The following is a 15,911-nucleotide window of genomic DNA, read 5'->3' on the forward strand; positions in this document are numbered from 1 at the left end:
GAGAACGTATGCAGAGGTATTAAAGACTTAAAAAGAAAAAAATAGCTGTAACCATATAAAAAGCCCCCCCATCAACTATTTTAAAGACTTAAACCGTATTTTCCCATTTTTATATTTTATTCAAATAGCTAACACTTTTATTAACCATACAGTATTAAGAAAAGAATTCAAACAGCAAACAATAAAAGAGGTCTTAAATAACTGTGGCAAATTCTATCCTTTTAAGAATACTTGCATATTTAAAACACTTTATTAAGGTGTGAAAGGGAAAAAAGTTTCACAAAGGTTTACTGACGTGATTATCAATGCTTTCAAATGAGAGTAAAACAAATCTTAAAATACACATTGAGAGTCAATTACTGTCCATCTTAATTTCCTTTCATCTGAAATTCAGAGGTAATGTGTGTCTACTTTAGGGAAGATTTATATATGAAAAAGTAAGTTTATTAGAAAAATAAACAACTTTAAATTTTACAGTATTTTCCACTTCTAAGATTCTTTCAGATAGAGCAGATGTGCCGTACGATTTAAACATGATCTGATTTACAAAATCTCATTTAGTCCTATTTAGTAAAACAAAATACAAACGGCAAAATGTTAGTAACTATTAAGAACTCCAATGTAAAAGTTAAAAAAAAAACAAAAAAAACCATCATTTGTTGCATGTACCTAATATGGCAATATCTACTCTGATGTGTATTAACTCACTGAAATTTAATGTGCTTATTACCAAGATAATACTATCATATTAAAATATAAGTTGTGCGGTCTAGCTTTATTTTTCAAAACAACTTATCAACTATAACCAGGGATTGGCAAATTTTTCCTTAAAAGGTGAGACAGTAAATATTTTAAGTTTGCAGGCAATAAAGTGTCACTACTCAGCTCTGCCACAACAGGGAGAAAGCAGTCACAAGTAAATGAATGGGTATGCCTGTGAGCTGCAGTTTTGCCTGCTTCTGAAAAGACAATGGATTTTGAATGAGAGACTAATTATTTCAGGTGCCATATTACATACGTCATATATTGGGGGCAGGGGGGGCCACAGTGGTAGGAAGAATAATATAGATGGATAGCTATCACTCAATGAACACTATAAAATAAAAACTTCCACACTTGTTTCCCAATCATAATTGCATGTGTGTATATATGTATACATACAAGTTATAAAACTATTTCATTTTAATTCAATATTCTTTTTGGTGTGTAAATAGTATCAGAACAAAGTCAGATAAGCAGCAGAGTATCTTGAGCGACTGAGTACTCAGAGGCTAATCAATAACCATGAAATTTGGTTTTGACATCTCAGTATTTCTACACAACGGGAAAACTAATCTATTCGCTGTGCCCCTGAAGAATATAGATGTATATTTTAGATGTTTTAAAATTTAATTGAATTGTTACAATTTTGAAACTAAATGTGATTTGCTTTGTTTTATTAGAAAAAATACTCAGGCAAGGTCTACAATCATCGGTCAATTAAGAATGACTTACAAGAACATGAGGCAATAAAATAAAAATACAAGTACAAACTATATATCTGAAACACTTCTATTTGGCAATTTTATAACAAATCAAAATTTAAAAAGAACAAAGGAGATTGCAGATTACTTCGCAGATACAGAATAAAGCAACTGATGAAGTGCTTAAGCAAAAGAAAACAAAAAAATAGTAAGAAAACACACTGCTTTTCTTCTTTTTAAAAATAAAACCACATTTGCTACAAGTCATATGAATAATACCCTTATTAAACAACCATTCCAGAATGTCTTATAGAAGCAGTGCTTTTATTTGCACTTCATTTAATTTTATATGACTCACTTCACGTATATAGCTCTTTACCCCATTGTTAACGAATAAAGTCTCCCATAATTTTTATTATTTTTAAAAAATTTTTTAAAGTAAATGAGAAATGATTTATGTATCATGGAACCTTTCCCATTTTGGAACCAAAAGGCTTATTAATTCTATATTTTTGTCTATTCTTTCTTTAAAAAATTTTAGTGTAAAAACTGCTGGTTTTTATATCACTGTAGTAAAGTGAAAACTCCTTAATCAGGAGTATTTTCTGCAGTTTGACTGCATATAACCACATACTTTACAATATGTCCTTCCAACAGTAAGGAAATAATTGATTTCACGGTCACTGTCAGAAATGAGTGCCATAATTCTATCATGGGTATAGGTCCTCCCTCAAAGACTTTCTGGAAGGATGTTCAATGTGTTTTGTTCTTACAGATATTAACAGTAGTACATAGTCCCTTAAGTCTGCAAAAGACATTTATTGTTAAAGAAGGTGCTTTATTAACAATTCCTCTGGCAGCACTAGTGAATTACAATATCCTTCAATATTATCTCTACCCATAATATATACATTTAACTTTTCATGCCTCTAGAAAAACATCTACAGTACATTTCATAATATAAAAATATATTACAAATCTGCTGAATTATTTACAAGCAATGTTCTATTATCTCTATGCAACATTTGTTTGATACAATACTAACAAGTTACACATATTTCCATTTCTGTAAGTTAAAAAAAAAATCCATATGGCTTCTTGCTTACCAAGCAAGAAAGTGATTTTATTTTCCTTTTCAAAACCAACTTTGGTGCATAAAGGATTCAGTTTGAAGATACTTTAAAAAAAAATACATTTTTCTTACGTTAAGAAAAAACAACTCGTAACCAAATGCTTTCCTCAGAAAAAAAAAAATTAGAGGCTTATATAGGTTAAAATGAAAATATGAGGATTATTCAAATAATTTGAAATAAAGGTTTTTCAAAAACCGTTAACAGATTAGTTATATAGGTAAATATTAACATACTGTACTCCATGAGAAAACCCTAGTCCTGAAAGGGGAGCCACCAGACATACTGCAACACTCTTTAACAGAAATTTTCAGCCCTAATTCGATAGACGAATTTTTAGTTGATTGCAAATGTCGTTCACTGTTTGCTTAAATACAAATTGAACACTTTTCTTATCAGAGTTCTGCAAAAGAACACAAATGGCAACCAATCACATCTATTTATCATAATTGAAAGGTAAATTATCTTTTGATAATTTTCATTGTCTAAATATTTCCTTATATGACTTCAAATCAATAGACACTGTCAAGACAAATATCCTTACAGTGCTTTTGGTATTTTTAAGGGCACATGTTGTAATTGGTTTTCTTTTCAATATAAACTACTGTAATCACTAAAGGGTTTTAAAAAAAAAAAAAAAAAAAAAAAAAAAAGGCAGCTTAAAGCAGCAAGCATGCAAAGCCTTTAAGAAGCTGTTCTACTAAGTTGCCAGAAGAGTGTTTGCTCAGTCTCCCACAGTACCATTCCATGAAAATGTGGATATACAGTAATATATTAATATATTCCACAGAAGAGCCTACTTCATTCACAGAATGTTTACACTAAGCATAAATATTATCCTAAATACTGGATTTAAGGAAAAAAAGGAAGGGGGTTGACTCTAATGTGCAACTTCTACTAAACCCATTGTCAGTGACTAAGACTGCAGGTGTCCCCGCTTGTTTGCTTTTTATGTATTTATTTATTTTTTACCTCTTCAACCTCTTCTGCGGCATTGTTCTAGAAAAAGAGAAAAAGGAGTATTCTTTTATTCAATTGAATGAAAAACACATTAAGTGCTTCAAAAATACAAATATGTATAAGAAATAGGCAATGTGATGATCACTGATCACCATGAAAATTTATTTCCAAAGCATTCACATGATGGATATAAATTTAGTTACATAATATATATAGCTTGTTAAGAAACCCTTTTTATGTAGCCTGATAATGTGTTTCTAAAAAAGAATCTCATGTTTAACACATACATTTTAACCATACTTTAAAACTAATGTTTAAACCTCAAATAAATATGTCCTTTTTACTCTCATTTTGAAGTTAATATATTTTTGGAAGTTTTGTCATGCTTTCATTTTGAGATGCGCATAAGCTGTTAAGTTATTTCTCCTGAAACAAATTAGAATAATTGCTTTGTCCCCTCTTAATTTCACAAGTTTTCCCAGTCAAAATCCAGGCATCGCTAAGATGTTACACCACGGCAAATGTAGTGGGTTCTAGGACTCTGTACCACTTTAGAGTAGACTTGATTCTAATTTCCAGAATAGTAGAAGCATGAAAGTTTAGACTCAAGATTAAATGTTAAGATGGGGTGGAGGGTGGTTTACAGCTAAAGAAAATTAACACCACAGAAGCACCAAATATATCTTAAGAACATCTTCATTACTCCAGTAATCAGTAATAATTGCAGAATTATACCCTGAAAACAGGTGATGCAAGTCCTATGTACTTCTGGACATCAGTTCTGAGCTTGAATGATATTTATTTGTCACTTTCACCAAAATATCTTAATTGTTTCCTATATAGCATAAGAACAGCAAAAATAAGCTGATTCTGTGAAAAAGGAAGACCCTTTGAGAGTGGGAAGTAGAATGCAGGGCAGAAACACAGAAGTTAGTCTCAATCTTATAATTAAGATACATGCCCCTTTGTCAACTCACTGCTTAAGGCATGTTTACTACCAGTCTTGGCCCTCCCCAAATACCACTCTTTTAGAATGCAAATTTTAATCACTCCCTTCAAAGAATAAGCAGAAATAAACCCTAAATTAGGTGCCAATAAATAAAGAATATTCAATTATTTTTCTTTATAAAGAGAAAGGTAAATCATAACTCTCATATTTTTGGTGGTGAATGGCCCTCAATCTTTTCCTTTAAGGTCATTTCACTATTCTCTCCGCTAGTTAATCTCTTGCTAACCTAGCTCAACCCACAAAAAACAAGTTTTCATTACATTTAGGACCTTCACCAAAAGATGCTTTAAAAGTCTGGAAGAGTCTCAATGTTTCCACCCACCGCAAGGCCCATTATGTGAGAATTTCATTCTCAGAAGATGCTTCACATTCCAAAAAGTTGAGTCATGGAATGAACAAACCTTCAAAGTATTTAATTGTTTCAAAATTTGGCATAAGACATAGTACCTTTACAATAGCTAAAATTCACATTTGGGATTACCAATTATTATGTCACCTTACTCTTACCCAACCTATTGCTATACTAAACTAGAATTCCTTTTTAAAATGTATAAAGTTCACTCATTAAGAGTGCCTTTTAAACATTTTCACCACTTTTTTAATCACCCTAGTATATGTCATGTGGATAGAGGCAGTATGGAGTTCAGTCACATCCTAGTTGTGTAACCTCTTGCCTCAGATTTAAGCTATTTAACCTCTTGCCTCAGATTTCCAATCTGTAAAACAGACATAGGAACACCTACTTCACAGGACTGCTGTGAGGATGAAGTATATGTAAAGCACCTAGCACAGTGACTCAGCACATAGCCAGTAATGTTGGTCTCTTCTCCTTCCCCCCCTATACCTTCATATGCACAGCACACTAAAACAAAGGTCAGATCAGAAAATTGTTAGAAACGTGAGCACTCCAAGCTACCTCTTAAATAAAAACACAGTAATATTTAAAATGCTCTTTTGAAAAGTTTGGCGAGAGTACAAGTTTAAGAACTTCAACCATTAATGGTATTTAGGGCACATGTGACATATTCCCAGGTCAACACGTGTGATATTATAAAAAAGAATTACCTACTTAAACGAAAGGAACTTATTTTCAAAATACTATGTATATCACAATTTAAGCTACTTAAGGTAAATTTGGAATTAACCTGGCATATAAACTTTACCAAAATATTACCCTTCTAGTCTACAATTTATAAATCATTGTGATGTAATTTCCATATACAAAACTCCAGAAAGCAAGATATGCTTGCTACTGAAATTCAGTACTTAAAAATTAAGTCCTAACTTTATATCCAAAATTTAAGGAGATTTAAGATTACAATTCAAAAAAATAAAACATCAAAGCAAGAATTAAATTACCTGTATATGTTTGGGTCCAAAAGCAAGGCAGTATCTTTGGGTAGCTTTGATAAATGAACTACTTTAGTTTTTAACTGATGTCGTTCACTTTCATTCACCCACACGTCAGGCAGACTATGAGTTAAAAAACAAGTCATATATAAGATAACATTAATTTTAAATTTACCCTTCACATTACCCAGCTTTTTCTGCTAGTCTGACTGGGGGACCTAAGTTAACGAGCTTCTCAGATGCCAAGGAAACTCAGTGATCTAAGTAGTGGGATGTAGAGTCCCAGCTAAAAAATGGCAAGGTGAAATTTTAGGCATAAATCTGGAAATGAATTATGATTTTTTTTTTTTTTTTGCGGTACGCGGCCCTCTCACTGTTGTGGTCTCTCCTGTTGCGGAGCACAGGCTCCGGACGCGCAGGCTCAGCGGCCATGGCTCACGGGCCCAGCCGCTCCGCGGCATGTGGGATCTTCCTGGACTGGGGCACGAACCCGTGTCCCCTGCATCAGCAGGCGGACTCTCAACCACTGCGCCACCAGGGAAGCCCTGAATTATAAATTTTTGATGGCAAAGCCACATCAGACTTAGAAACAAATATTAGAACACACTGTCTGCCTTTTAGTTTGCTAAGTGGAACTATATCTGAGCTTAACTTGATGAAAATCTGACACCTAGTCTCTTTGTGAAGAAATAAGAAATAAAAACCCCACCAGATTAATTTCCACTTTAAAAAAAAGGCACATACAACCAAAATCCTGAATTAAAAAAACTTAATCCTATAGAAAAATTCAAATAAAATGATTTTGATATTTGGATTGATCGATTTCCAAAATACTAAGAATACAGATATTTGAATATGATATTTTTTAAAGGAACTATTTATAAACTTAATATAAAAAGGGCTCTTACAAATCAATATGAAGCAAGTGAACACTCATTAGGTAAAAAGGAACAAGGGAGACAAAGGTCACAAACCATTAATTCACCAAAGATACAGTTTTTAAATTATCTTGTTCATAATCAAAGAAATGAAGAATGTAAGAATGCCAATAGCCAGTGCTGATAATAAGCCAGGGAAATAAGCTCTCTAATGCAGTAGATGAGATCAGAAATTGGTACAAACTTTCGGGAAGGCGATGAGTATCAAAACCCATAACATTTCGCATACTTTGTAAATAAAGACATTTTAATGTCTCTTTTTTTAACAGTAGAGAAAAATGGGTAACTTTAATATTCGGTAAAAAGGAGTTCATTAAATAAATATTACATGCTATTTCAAAATATTTTAGAGTAGCATTTCCCTAAAACATGGAAGGGGCGGGGGTAAAAGGAAGTGGAAAATATGTTCTACACTAATAGAAGTTTGACAATCACAGGATTTTTAAAAAGCTAAAGAGATTTCTTTACTTCAATATGCTAACATGCATTGTAATCTTCCAAATCTATTTTTAAAGCTCTTAATTCATATCAGATTCATTAACATCTCTTTAGACTGGAGTTTGGGAAACAATATTACAGAAAAATATTTAATAACAAGTGTTAACCACGTATTATTAATTTTTAATGAGATTCCATTCATTTGAACTTATTCTATTCTTGATGCTGATAAGATTTTTATGATCCATCTTCATTACCTTTTGCAACAACAAAAAGAATTATTTTTGAGAATAAAAGGAAAATTGAGCATGAAATTAAATTAAGGAGCATTTGGACCAGAACCACTCTAATAAAAGGGTACTAAAACTCAAAAGAAAAATTTAACACTCCTGGAAAACTGACCAACTGTTTTTTTCTATAAACTATCATTAATTGTGTGCTGGAAAATGTTTAGAAATTTTTTAAATAAATGATTCAAATAAAGGCACAAATAAGGTTGCTTGCACCCTATCCTACTTGAGGGTCATTAAAAATTCTAAAAATAATCATGTCCTAAAAGTGATTAAAAATTGTTTTAACAGCTTCCATTAAAAACAATTTTAAAAGCTAGTTTTAAAGCTTATACCTTGAGCCAGGTACTCTTAAGAGCTTTTAGAGATTATCTTTTTAAGGCTGATGACCTCAAAATGTTTCATGGTTTCACTTCTATAAGTCTTTTACTTTGAACCCAATAGCTTAAGCAATTTTTGAGTATAAGGTTTTAATAAAAATAAGACTGATCAGTTTTATTAGTTACATATATAGTATTCCAAATACTTACATGTCTTCAGGCATCCAATGAAGCAGAAGTTTTATCTTTCCAGAATCCTCTTTTCTCTTAGCTATTACCTAGCAATGATATAAAAGAAATCATAAAACTATTTATAAAAGATCATTTTAATATGTTTAAAAAACGCTTTTGGTCCTAATCAAGAACTTAAGTTTTCATGTCCTGGACCAGATATTACCACCACAACATCTTGCTCTGCCCCGGTTTGTAGCAATTTCCCACCTTTAATCATATATTTTCACAAAAGAAAAAGAAAAAAGGAACTGAAAGTAGCTCTGTACAGCCAAATACTAAAACCATATTATCTTTGAAAATGCTATTTATTTTACTCTCTACAAAGTCTTTAGCTGAGCCAGACTGCCAACCAAGAATCCATATTGGCTGAAATACTTTTAAAGAACAAATGAACAGTAAAGAAAAAATAATGCTAGAAAGGGAGAGGTCTCCTTTTTAGGATTAAGGTATTTGTCGTTTGCTTGGGAATTTTCTGTTTGTTGGTTGATTTCTGTTATTTTAAATGAAACATTAACCAGTGTTCAGTTCAGTTAGGAATCTACCTAAGTTAAAGTGTGGATCAACCAGAACATAAAGACCTATATAAGTGTAGTAAAAACAATATGCTTGTCACTCATTACCAGATTCAGAAAACTAAGGTAACGATTTTTAAAACTCGATCAAAATGGTATTTTATTAACTCTTAGAACTGCCATATTAACCAAATTAGCTCTTTAGTGCTTTAATAATCTAAATCTCAATATTTTTACCAAGTTTAACTTCCAAACAGCTTCACAAAGTAATGTTATGTGTCATTCTCAAAACAGAAGTAAAAACAGCACTTCATACAAATATAAAAGTTTCTGGCCCCATTATTTAAAAACCTATAGTTAAGTACCCTAATTCTAGACTCGGTAATGGAATCAATTAAAAAGCTCAAAGACAGATCTGCAGATGCTAAAACAAAGTATCTCTACAAAGAAGTAAGATATAAAAATAATGCAATGCAACCAAGTACAGCAAGCCAACTGACTGGTAACTAGGATTCTGCTGACCTCTTCTGGAGATGGCTCAAAAGAAAATGTTTCAATTAAAGAAGACAAATTAGGCAAACTGCACGGCGTAGTACCTCACATAAATATTTTTATGCAAATCTTTTCACTATAAATATGGTTATTTCCTATAAAAGTTAATTTGGTAACTAGGAAACTTACATTTGCAGTTGGCACTGAACATCTGATTACTGTTTAACATGAACTGCCCCCACCAACCTTTCCAGTCACACTCAGGGAACCTTAGAGAACCTCCTCACCTGGCCCCAAGGAAGACCTTTTCCCATTAGGGAGGTTTCTTCCTTCTACTTCCCCCAGGAAAAGGCATTCTTCAGATTATACTACACCTTTGTGACTTTTCCCGAGTCAAGGTACCTCTGCCACCCCAATGTCACTTGGGGGTGTGAATCACTCTTATTCCTAGGTTTTTAAAGTTTATGATAAACATAGGTAATCAATCATGTTCTTAAATCCTCTCAGATGTTTTCTACAGCTCGAAAACCTATTTTCATCTTCAGACTATTTTCACTCTGAGTAAATTTTAAGTTTTCTTCCAGACTCCTAATATCACATTTCTAGTTCCTTCATTTTTTTATCATCTTTACTCCTCCCATGGTGAGCCTAAGGATTTCATCCAAAGAGCTGCTCTAATGAAAGCATGAAGTTGATGCTTCATTTTTTAAAACACAACCTTATTTATCATCATCACCTCTATTCCCTAACATGTAGAGATACTTGTTCATTACTAGACCATTATTTCATCAGATTTATCGCCCTTTAAATCATTAAATGTTGATAGGCCCCAAACCTCAATCCTTTGATTTCTTCTCTTTTCTCTTTAATACTTCCTAGGTGATCTTATCCAGTCTGATACCTTTAAATAACACTAATACGCTAGAAAGTTCTATTCTTATCTGTAGCCACACCTTTCCTCTAAGCTCAAACTCTTAAATCCTTCGCCTACATGACAGAAGCACTAGATGTTCTATAGAATGTGCTGAAATTATGGCTCTTGATACTCCCCTCTCCCCGAATCTGCTCACCTCACAGCCTCTATTATATGGCAACTCCATCCTTTTGGCTAGCTGCCCAGGCCAAAAACATTGGAGTCATCCTTTCCTCTCGTTATCATACCTGACATCTGATCCATCCATAATTCTTGTCAATACCACTTTCAAAAGATATCCAAAATCTAACCCTTCTTAGTATCTCCACTTCAACCATTCTGACCTTTTCTCACCTGAGATACTGAAAAGACTGATCCTTTCTCGCCCCAACCCTGACCTACAATCTGTTCTCAGTACAGAAACCAGAGTGAGCACATTAAAACCTGCATGAGAGGAAAGAGATCAGTGAGTTCTCTTAAGGCAGGGGGCAGAGGCCGAGATGAACTACAAAGCTACACCAGGAACGTTCTGCGTGACAGGACTGTTCTACAGCTCAACTGTGGTGGTGGTTTCATAGGTAAGTACAAGCGTCAAAACTCACAGAATTGCATATGTATTTTTTTGGCTGTGCTGCGTGGCTTGCGGGAGCTTAGTTCCCTGACCAGGGACAGAACCCAGGCCCGGCAGTGAGAGCCACTGGACCGCCAGAGAATTCCCTTGTATACTTTAAATGGGTGAGTCTGTATTTATTATATCTCAATAAAAATTTTATTTAAAAGAAATCACAATAGAGCATGGCTACTCAAACTCCTCCAATGGCTTCCCAATACACGTAGAACAAAAGTCAACGTCTCAGTCCAACAAGACTCTCCCCATTGCCTCTCCGACTGCTCCTACTTTCTCTGCCACACTTGTTTCCTCCAGCTACACTGGCCTCCTCACGGCTCTTCAGACATACTTGCGTGTCCCCGCTTGAGGATCTTATGCTTGATTTTCCCTCTGGCTGTGATGCTCATCCCCCTAATAACTGAATGGCTCACACCCTCACTTCCTTTTAAGTTTTTTTTTTTTTTCCTTTTAAGTTTTTAATTTTACTAATTTATCTTGTTTATCATGTCTCTTCCACTGGAGTGTAGGCATGGTTTCTTATTTTGTTTTAGCCCGTTTTGTTCACTGTTGTATCATTAGTACCTGGCACATGTAGGTGCTCAATATTTAAGTAAATTAACAAATTATCCCTAATGCCAACTCTGGGTTTGGTGACCACATTTTACTGACTAAAAAAGAAAAATAATAATAGAAATCAAACTTATGGTTATCAAAGGGGAGAGGGTGGGAAGGGGGAACAAATTAGAAGTATGGGATTAACAGATACAAAATACTATATGTAAAACAGATAAGAAACTAGGATTTACTGTATAGCACAGGGAATTATATTCAGTACCTTGTCATATCCTATAATGGAATATAATCTGAAAAAATATACGTGTGTGTATATATGTATATATATACGGCTGAATTACTTTGCTGTACACATGAACCTAACACAATATTGTAAATCAACTATACTTCAATTAAAAAAAACTCATGGATAAAAAAATTAACTTATTTTTTATCTGACATGCTTTTATTCAGTAAGATAATTAAGTCTATTTTATCAAATCATGAAATATTTTATGATTACAGTCATTCCTCCACTTATTTCAACTTAGAAAATGATTAATATTTTCTATCTCCTATTAACAATACATAAATGTAAACTTGGATAATAAATGTTAGCTTTCAACTTAAAAAAAAAAAAAAAGAACAATTATAGACCTACCAAATCATAAACGTATGTTATCAAATTCCAAAGGAGGACTTTAACCATCACTGTTGAGCAAGCTCCTGGTCTTGCTGAATCCCAACAAAATTCCCAGCACAGACATTTTTACTTTGTCTTCATTCTTATTTAGATAACTGTGTTTACAACATTCTTTAAAAGAGCCTAAGTATGGTACAACTTTCCTTAAACCCAAACTCACAACCATTATGTGCTCCAATCTCAGAAAAGATTCCCTTTCCTTTGTGTCTAATCTTCTACCTTCTTGCCTGTAATTTTGGGAATCAAAATCAAAATTGGGCACTTTGAATTGGAAGTATACATAAAAGAAAAAATGAAAATACAAGAAAACCTCATTATTAGAGGAGATGGGAAGAATAAGAGATTCAAACCAGTAGAGATATCAATACTCATCTTTTATATTTAAATTCTCATGCATTTTGATTAGAATATAAAAATAAAATCTAAATTTAATATATTTTCTATTTCAACAGGCAAAATTAAATAATCTCTCTTTCCGGGGATTCAAATCACCAAAAGTCTGGTCTAAAGTTTATTACTACTAACTGACCTACACCAAACTATAGCAATATAAAGATGACTGGATAATAAAAATGGCAGGGGGCATGAGAAGAAAGAATAGCTCTCTATTAACTCCTAGTTAACCAAAAATAAATTCATTATTGCCTTTTCAAATTCAATACTTTTCTTTTTCCAAGTAGAACAACATAGTTATTCAACAAATATACTGAATTCCTACTATGTGTCAGGTACAATTCTAGACACTTGGAATACATTCACAGAACAAAACAGATTAAAATTCCCTCCTTCATGAACCTTTCACTTGATGGAAAGCTTTAACACAAACTTTAGATGTGCATTTTATGGGTGATGGAGGAGCATGCACCACATAGGGATGTGAGTTAGAAGAAGTCTAATGCTCTAACTTTACCTGCAAGGAAACCAGAGGTCAGAAAAGACACCTAGTTTACTTAAGATCAGAGACTGATCTTCAAATGCCTAGTAGCCCAAATGCCACCCCAATATTCTTAAATAGTTCAAATTAAAGGCTAAAAAATTCAACATAATCATTAAAATGTCAAATTGTGGGAAATATTTGAAAAAAAAATCAAATACTTACAGTACTATGAAAAACAACACTGTGTCCCTTCCCTAAACTTTCTATATGAGCTGAGAGGTTAAAGCATATGGCTCGATGTCTTATCGCATCCAGTGTTTGTGCATCGAAGAAATCATGTGGTCGTGCTAAAAGTCAATATAAAAGAGGTAAAGAATATTTAGAAAAATATAACAGTCTCCAAGCAGCCATATTAGTAGTCCATTTTCCACAAAAATATGTAGTAAGTAAAAAAGACTGAAACAATGAATAAGTATCTATTTAGTGTTTAAATGCAAGATTTTCTTTGCTTTCAAAACACAGAACCTAGCTAACAAGGTAAGGATATACAAAAGCAGAACTCCAACCAATGAGTAAGTGTGGGTTAATTCTGCCCCTTGGTGTGTGAAGTTCTAGCCTCCAACCTCATGACTGCATATTTCAGCTACTATCTTTTTCATATAATTTTATATTTTACTCCAGCATCTCTCCTGAGCACCAGTCCTACATTTTCAACAATCTGATAAATGTCTCCATCTGTGCACTACACACAGATCTCATTCACCTCAGCCAAACATATGAAATACATTTCATGAACATTTTACATTAATATGTAATCAAAAATTTTTCCAGATTTGACACAGTGGTCATATTATTTTGGAATTTTTGACAAGCATTTTCTTGATTAAGAATAACCCTTCTAACAATAATCTAAGAAAATTATAAATACTCTTTTGTTTTTAATTTTTTGGCCCTGCTGCCTGGCATGCGGGATCTTAGTACCCCGACCAGAGAGTGAACCTGTGCCCCCTACAGGGGAAGCACAGAGTCTTAACCACTGGACCGCCAAGGAAGTCCCATAAATACATTTTTAATACCAATGAGTCCACCAAAATTCTTTCTAACTCTCAATGCCACCAGTTATTAGCAATATGACTTTGCACAAACTGCTTGATCTACCTTAGACTGTTTCCTTATTTGAGAAACGGAAATATAACAGCTATAGATTATGAATAAGTAAAATAAATGTATATGAAAAATGCCTTCAGTCATAACGCAGTTTAGATTAATATGCTCACACCATTTTTTAAAAATAAATTCACAAACTTAGAGTAAGCAATCTTTTAGTATGATCACAACAAAGTTGAACATTGAAAATTTGATAAAAACATTTTTAAAATTTCTATTTTTATCCCACTAATATTATTATAAACATGTTGTTTTTATTCCTAATAAAAACACCGTTCAAAGTAAGGAAAAAGAATTTATTATTTTACAGTTGTGGAGCTTTCTAATATATGTAAAATATCTCAAGATCATCTGTAATTAAAAAGTAAATTTTAGGGCTTCCCTGGTGGAGCAGTGGTTGAGAATCCGCCTGCCAATGCTGGGGACACGGGTTTGTGCCCCGGTCCGGGAGGATCCCACATGCCGCGGAGCGGCTGGGCCCATGAGCCATGGCCACTGAGCCTGCGCGTCCGGAGCCTGTGCTCCGCAACAGGAGAGGCCACAACAGTGAGAGGCCCGCGTACCACCAAAAAAAAAAAAAAAAAAAAAAAGTAAATTTTCCCGACAATAAAAGAAATGGCTTGATTTCCTGGTATAGCATACTCTGAATTACATGTATGCTGATTTACCACACTATTCTGACTTACCACTATGTGGAGTGAAATTATCTCTACTATTCATGGAGTTCACTGTACATCTACACAAATCTAACAGCTGGCATACTCAATAAAACAACGTGAATAGCTCTTTTCTCATTGGATTTTTTTGCTCAAAAGGAAATAAACAAAACGCCAGCTAGTGATAAACTAACAGAACCCACAAGACTAAGAATGCAATGACAATGGGAAATCAGTTAAAAAATTTTAAAAAGAGAGATTTATGGGAGAGAAAAAAGTCATGATTTTACCTAAAGCTGAGAAACAAATCCCCTTCCTATTTTGATCTGTTGCTACTGGGGGGGGAAAATGTATACTTTCTCCATGCTCTCCAAATATGCTTTTTCCTGAGAAGGATAAGCACTTAGAGAAAATAACAATAACTCACCCCTCTAAATCATTCAAATATATCACTCCTCACTCAAGATTCAAACACAGAAGTCATCACTTGAATTAAATTCAGAATAATAAAAGCTCCCAATTTTCAGATTCTATGCATTCAGACCTTAACCATGTTATGTCCACTATTAAAGTGTCGAGAATGCTCAACTAAAATAACAGTCTCCAAACCAGGTGTGTGTTGTGATCCAACAGAGTGGGGAAGAAAACAATATCACTTGTGGGTTTTTTCCTCTGCTTTTCAGTATTCCTTCTTGGTAAGTATAGCGCACACTAGCAGTGCTACCTATACATACTGTATAAACACACAAGTTAACACTGGGTGCCCAACCATTTTTTTAATGAGCTGTATAATGAAATACCTTTGAAGACGACAAAAATAGAGACTCTTCGCCTGCGGTTCGAAAGTATACAATCATCTAATTATGTTCTATCCTAAATGTCAAGGATACATCTCATAATTTGATGAGTAAGCCCATAACCATGGTACATGTGTGTCACAGCAAGACTGTTAAGTAGAGACACAGACTACACATAGCTTCGCTATTCACACACACCACTTTGGAGCAGACAGGTTACTTAACTTTTACTTGATTTTTATCTTTAACATGTTCAAATTTTCTAAAATATTGTCAGAAATACCAACACTGCCATAATTGGTCTTAATTTAGAAGAGAATCAAAGTAGCCCTCAAAATCTAATTACAGAGCTTGTATTCTAAGGCCACATATACTTACATTCCCTTAGCTACTAGAGGTAAAACATACATCACTGAATTCTCACAGTGAAAGACCAAGATCCTATCTGTTCATTACTATTAACAAAAATAGATAAGCAGAGTTGAAGAATGGTAAAAACT

The 15,911-nt window shown here is 33.6% G+C and overlaps 1 protein-coding gene across 2 annotated transcripts in view; it reads right to left on the reverse strand.

Moving 5' to 3' along the window:
- Window positions 1-231: 231 nt before the first annotated feature.
- Window positions 232-15,911, reverse strand: part of AEBP2 (AE binding protein 2) — a 57,084-nt gene continuing 41,404 nt past the window's right edge. The window contains exons 5-9 of one of the 2 annotated variants that reach the window (XM_032646054.1): window positions 13,014-13,138; window positions 8,109-8,176; window positions 5,922-6,035; window positions 3,566-3,592; window positions 232-2,996 (exon numbers count right to left, since the gene is read on the reverse strand). In XM_032646054.1, coding sequence (XP_032501945.1) covers window positions 2,951-2,996; window positions 3,566-3,592; window positions 5,922-6,035; window positions 8,109-8,176; window positions 13,014-13,138 — 380 coding nt within the window. In that variant the 3' untranslated portion in view covers window positions 232-2,950. Of the gene's footprint in view, window positions 2,997-3,565; window positions 3,593-3,618; window positions 5,425-5,921; window positions 6,036-8,108; window positions 8,177-13,013; window positions 13,139-15,911 lie in introns of those variants that run through there. The other variant, XM_032646055.1, reaches the window with a different exon arrangement.

Source organism: Phocoena sinus, chromosome 10, assembly GCF_008692025.1.
Source record: "Phocoena sinus isolate mPhoSin1 chromosome 10, mPhoSin1.pri, whole genome shotgun sequence".
Taxonomy (NCBI): domain Eukaryota; kingdom Metazoa; phylum Chordata; class Mammalia; order Artiodactyla; family Phocoenidae; genus Phocoena; species Phocoena sinus.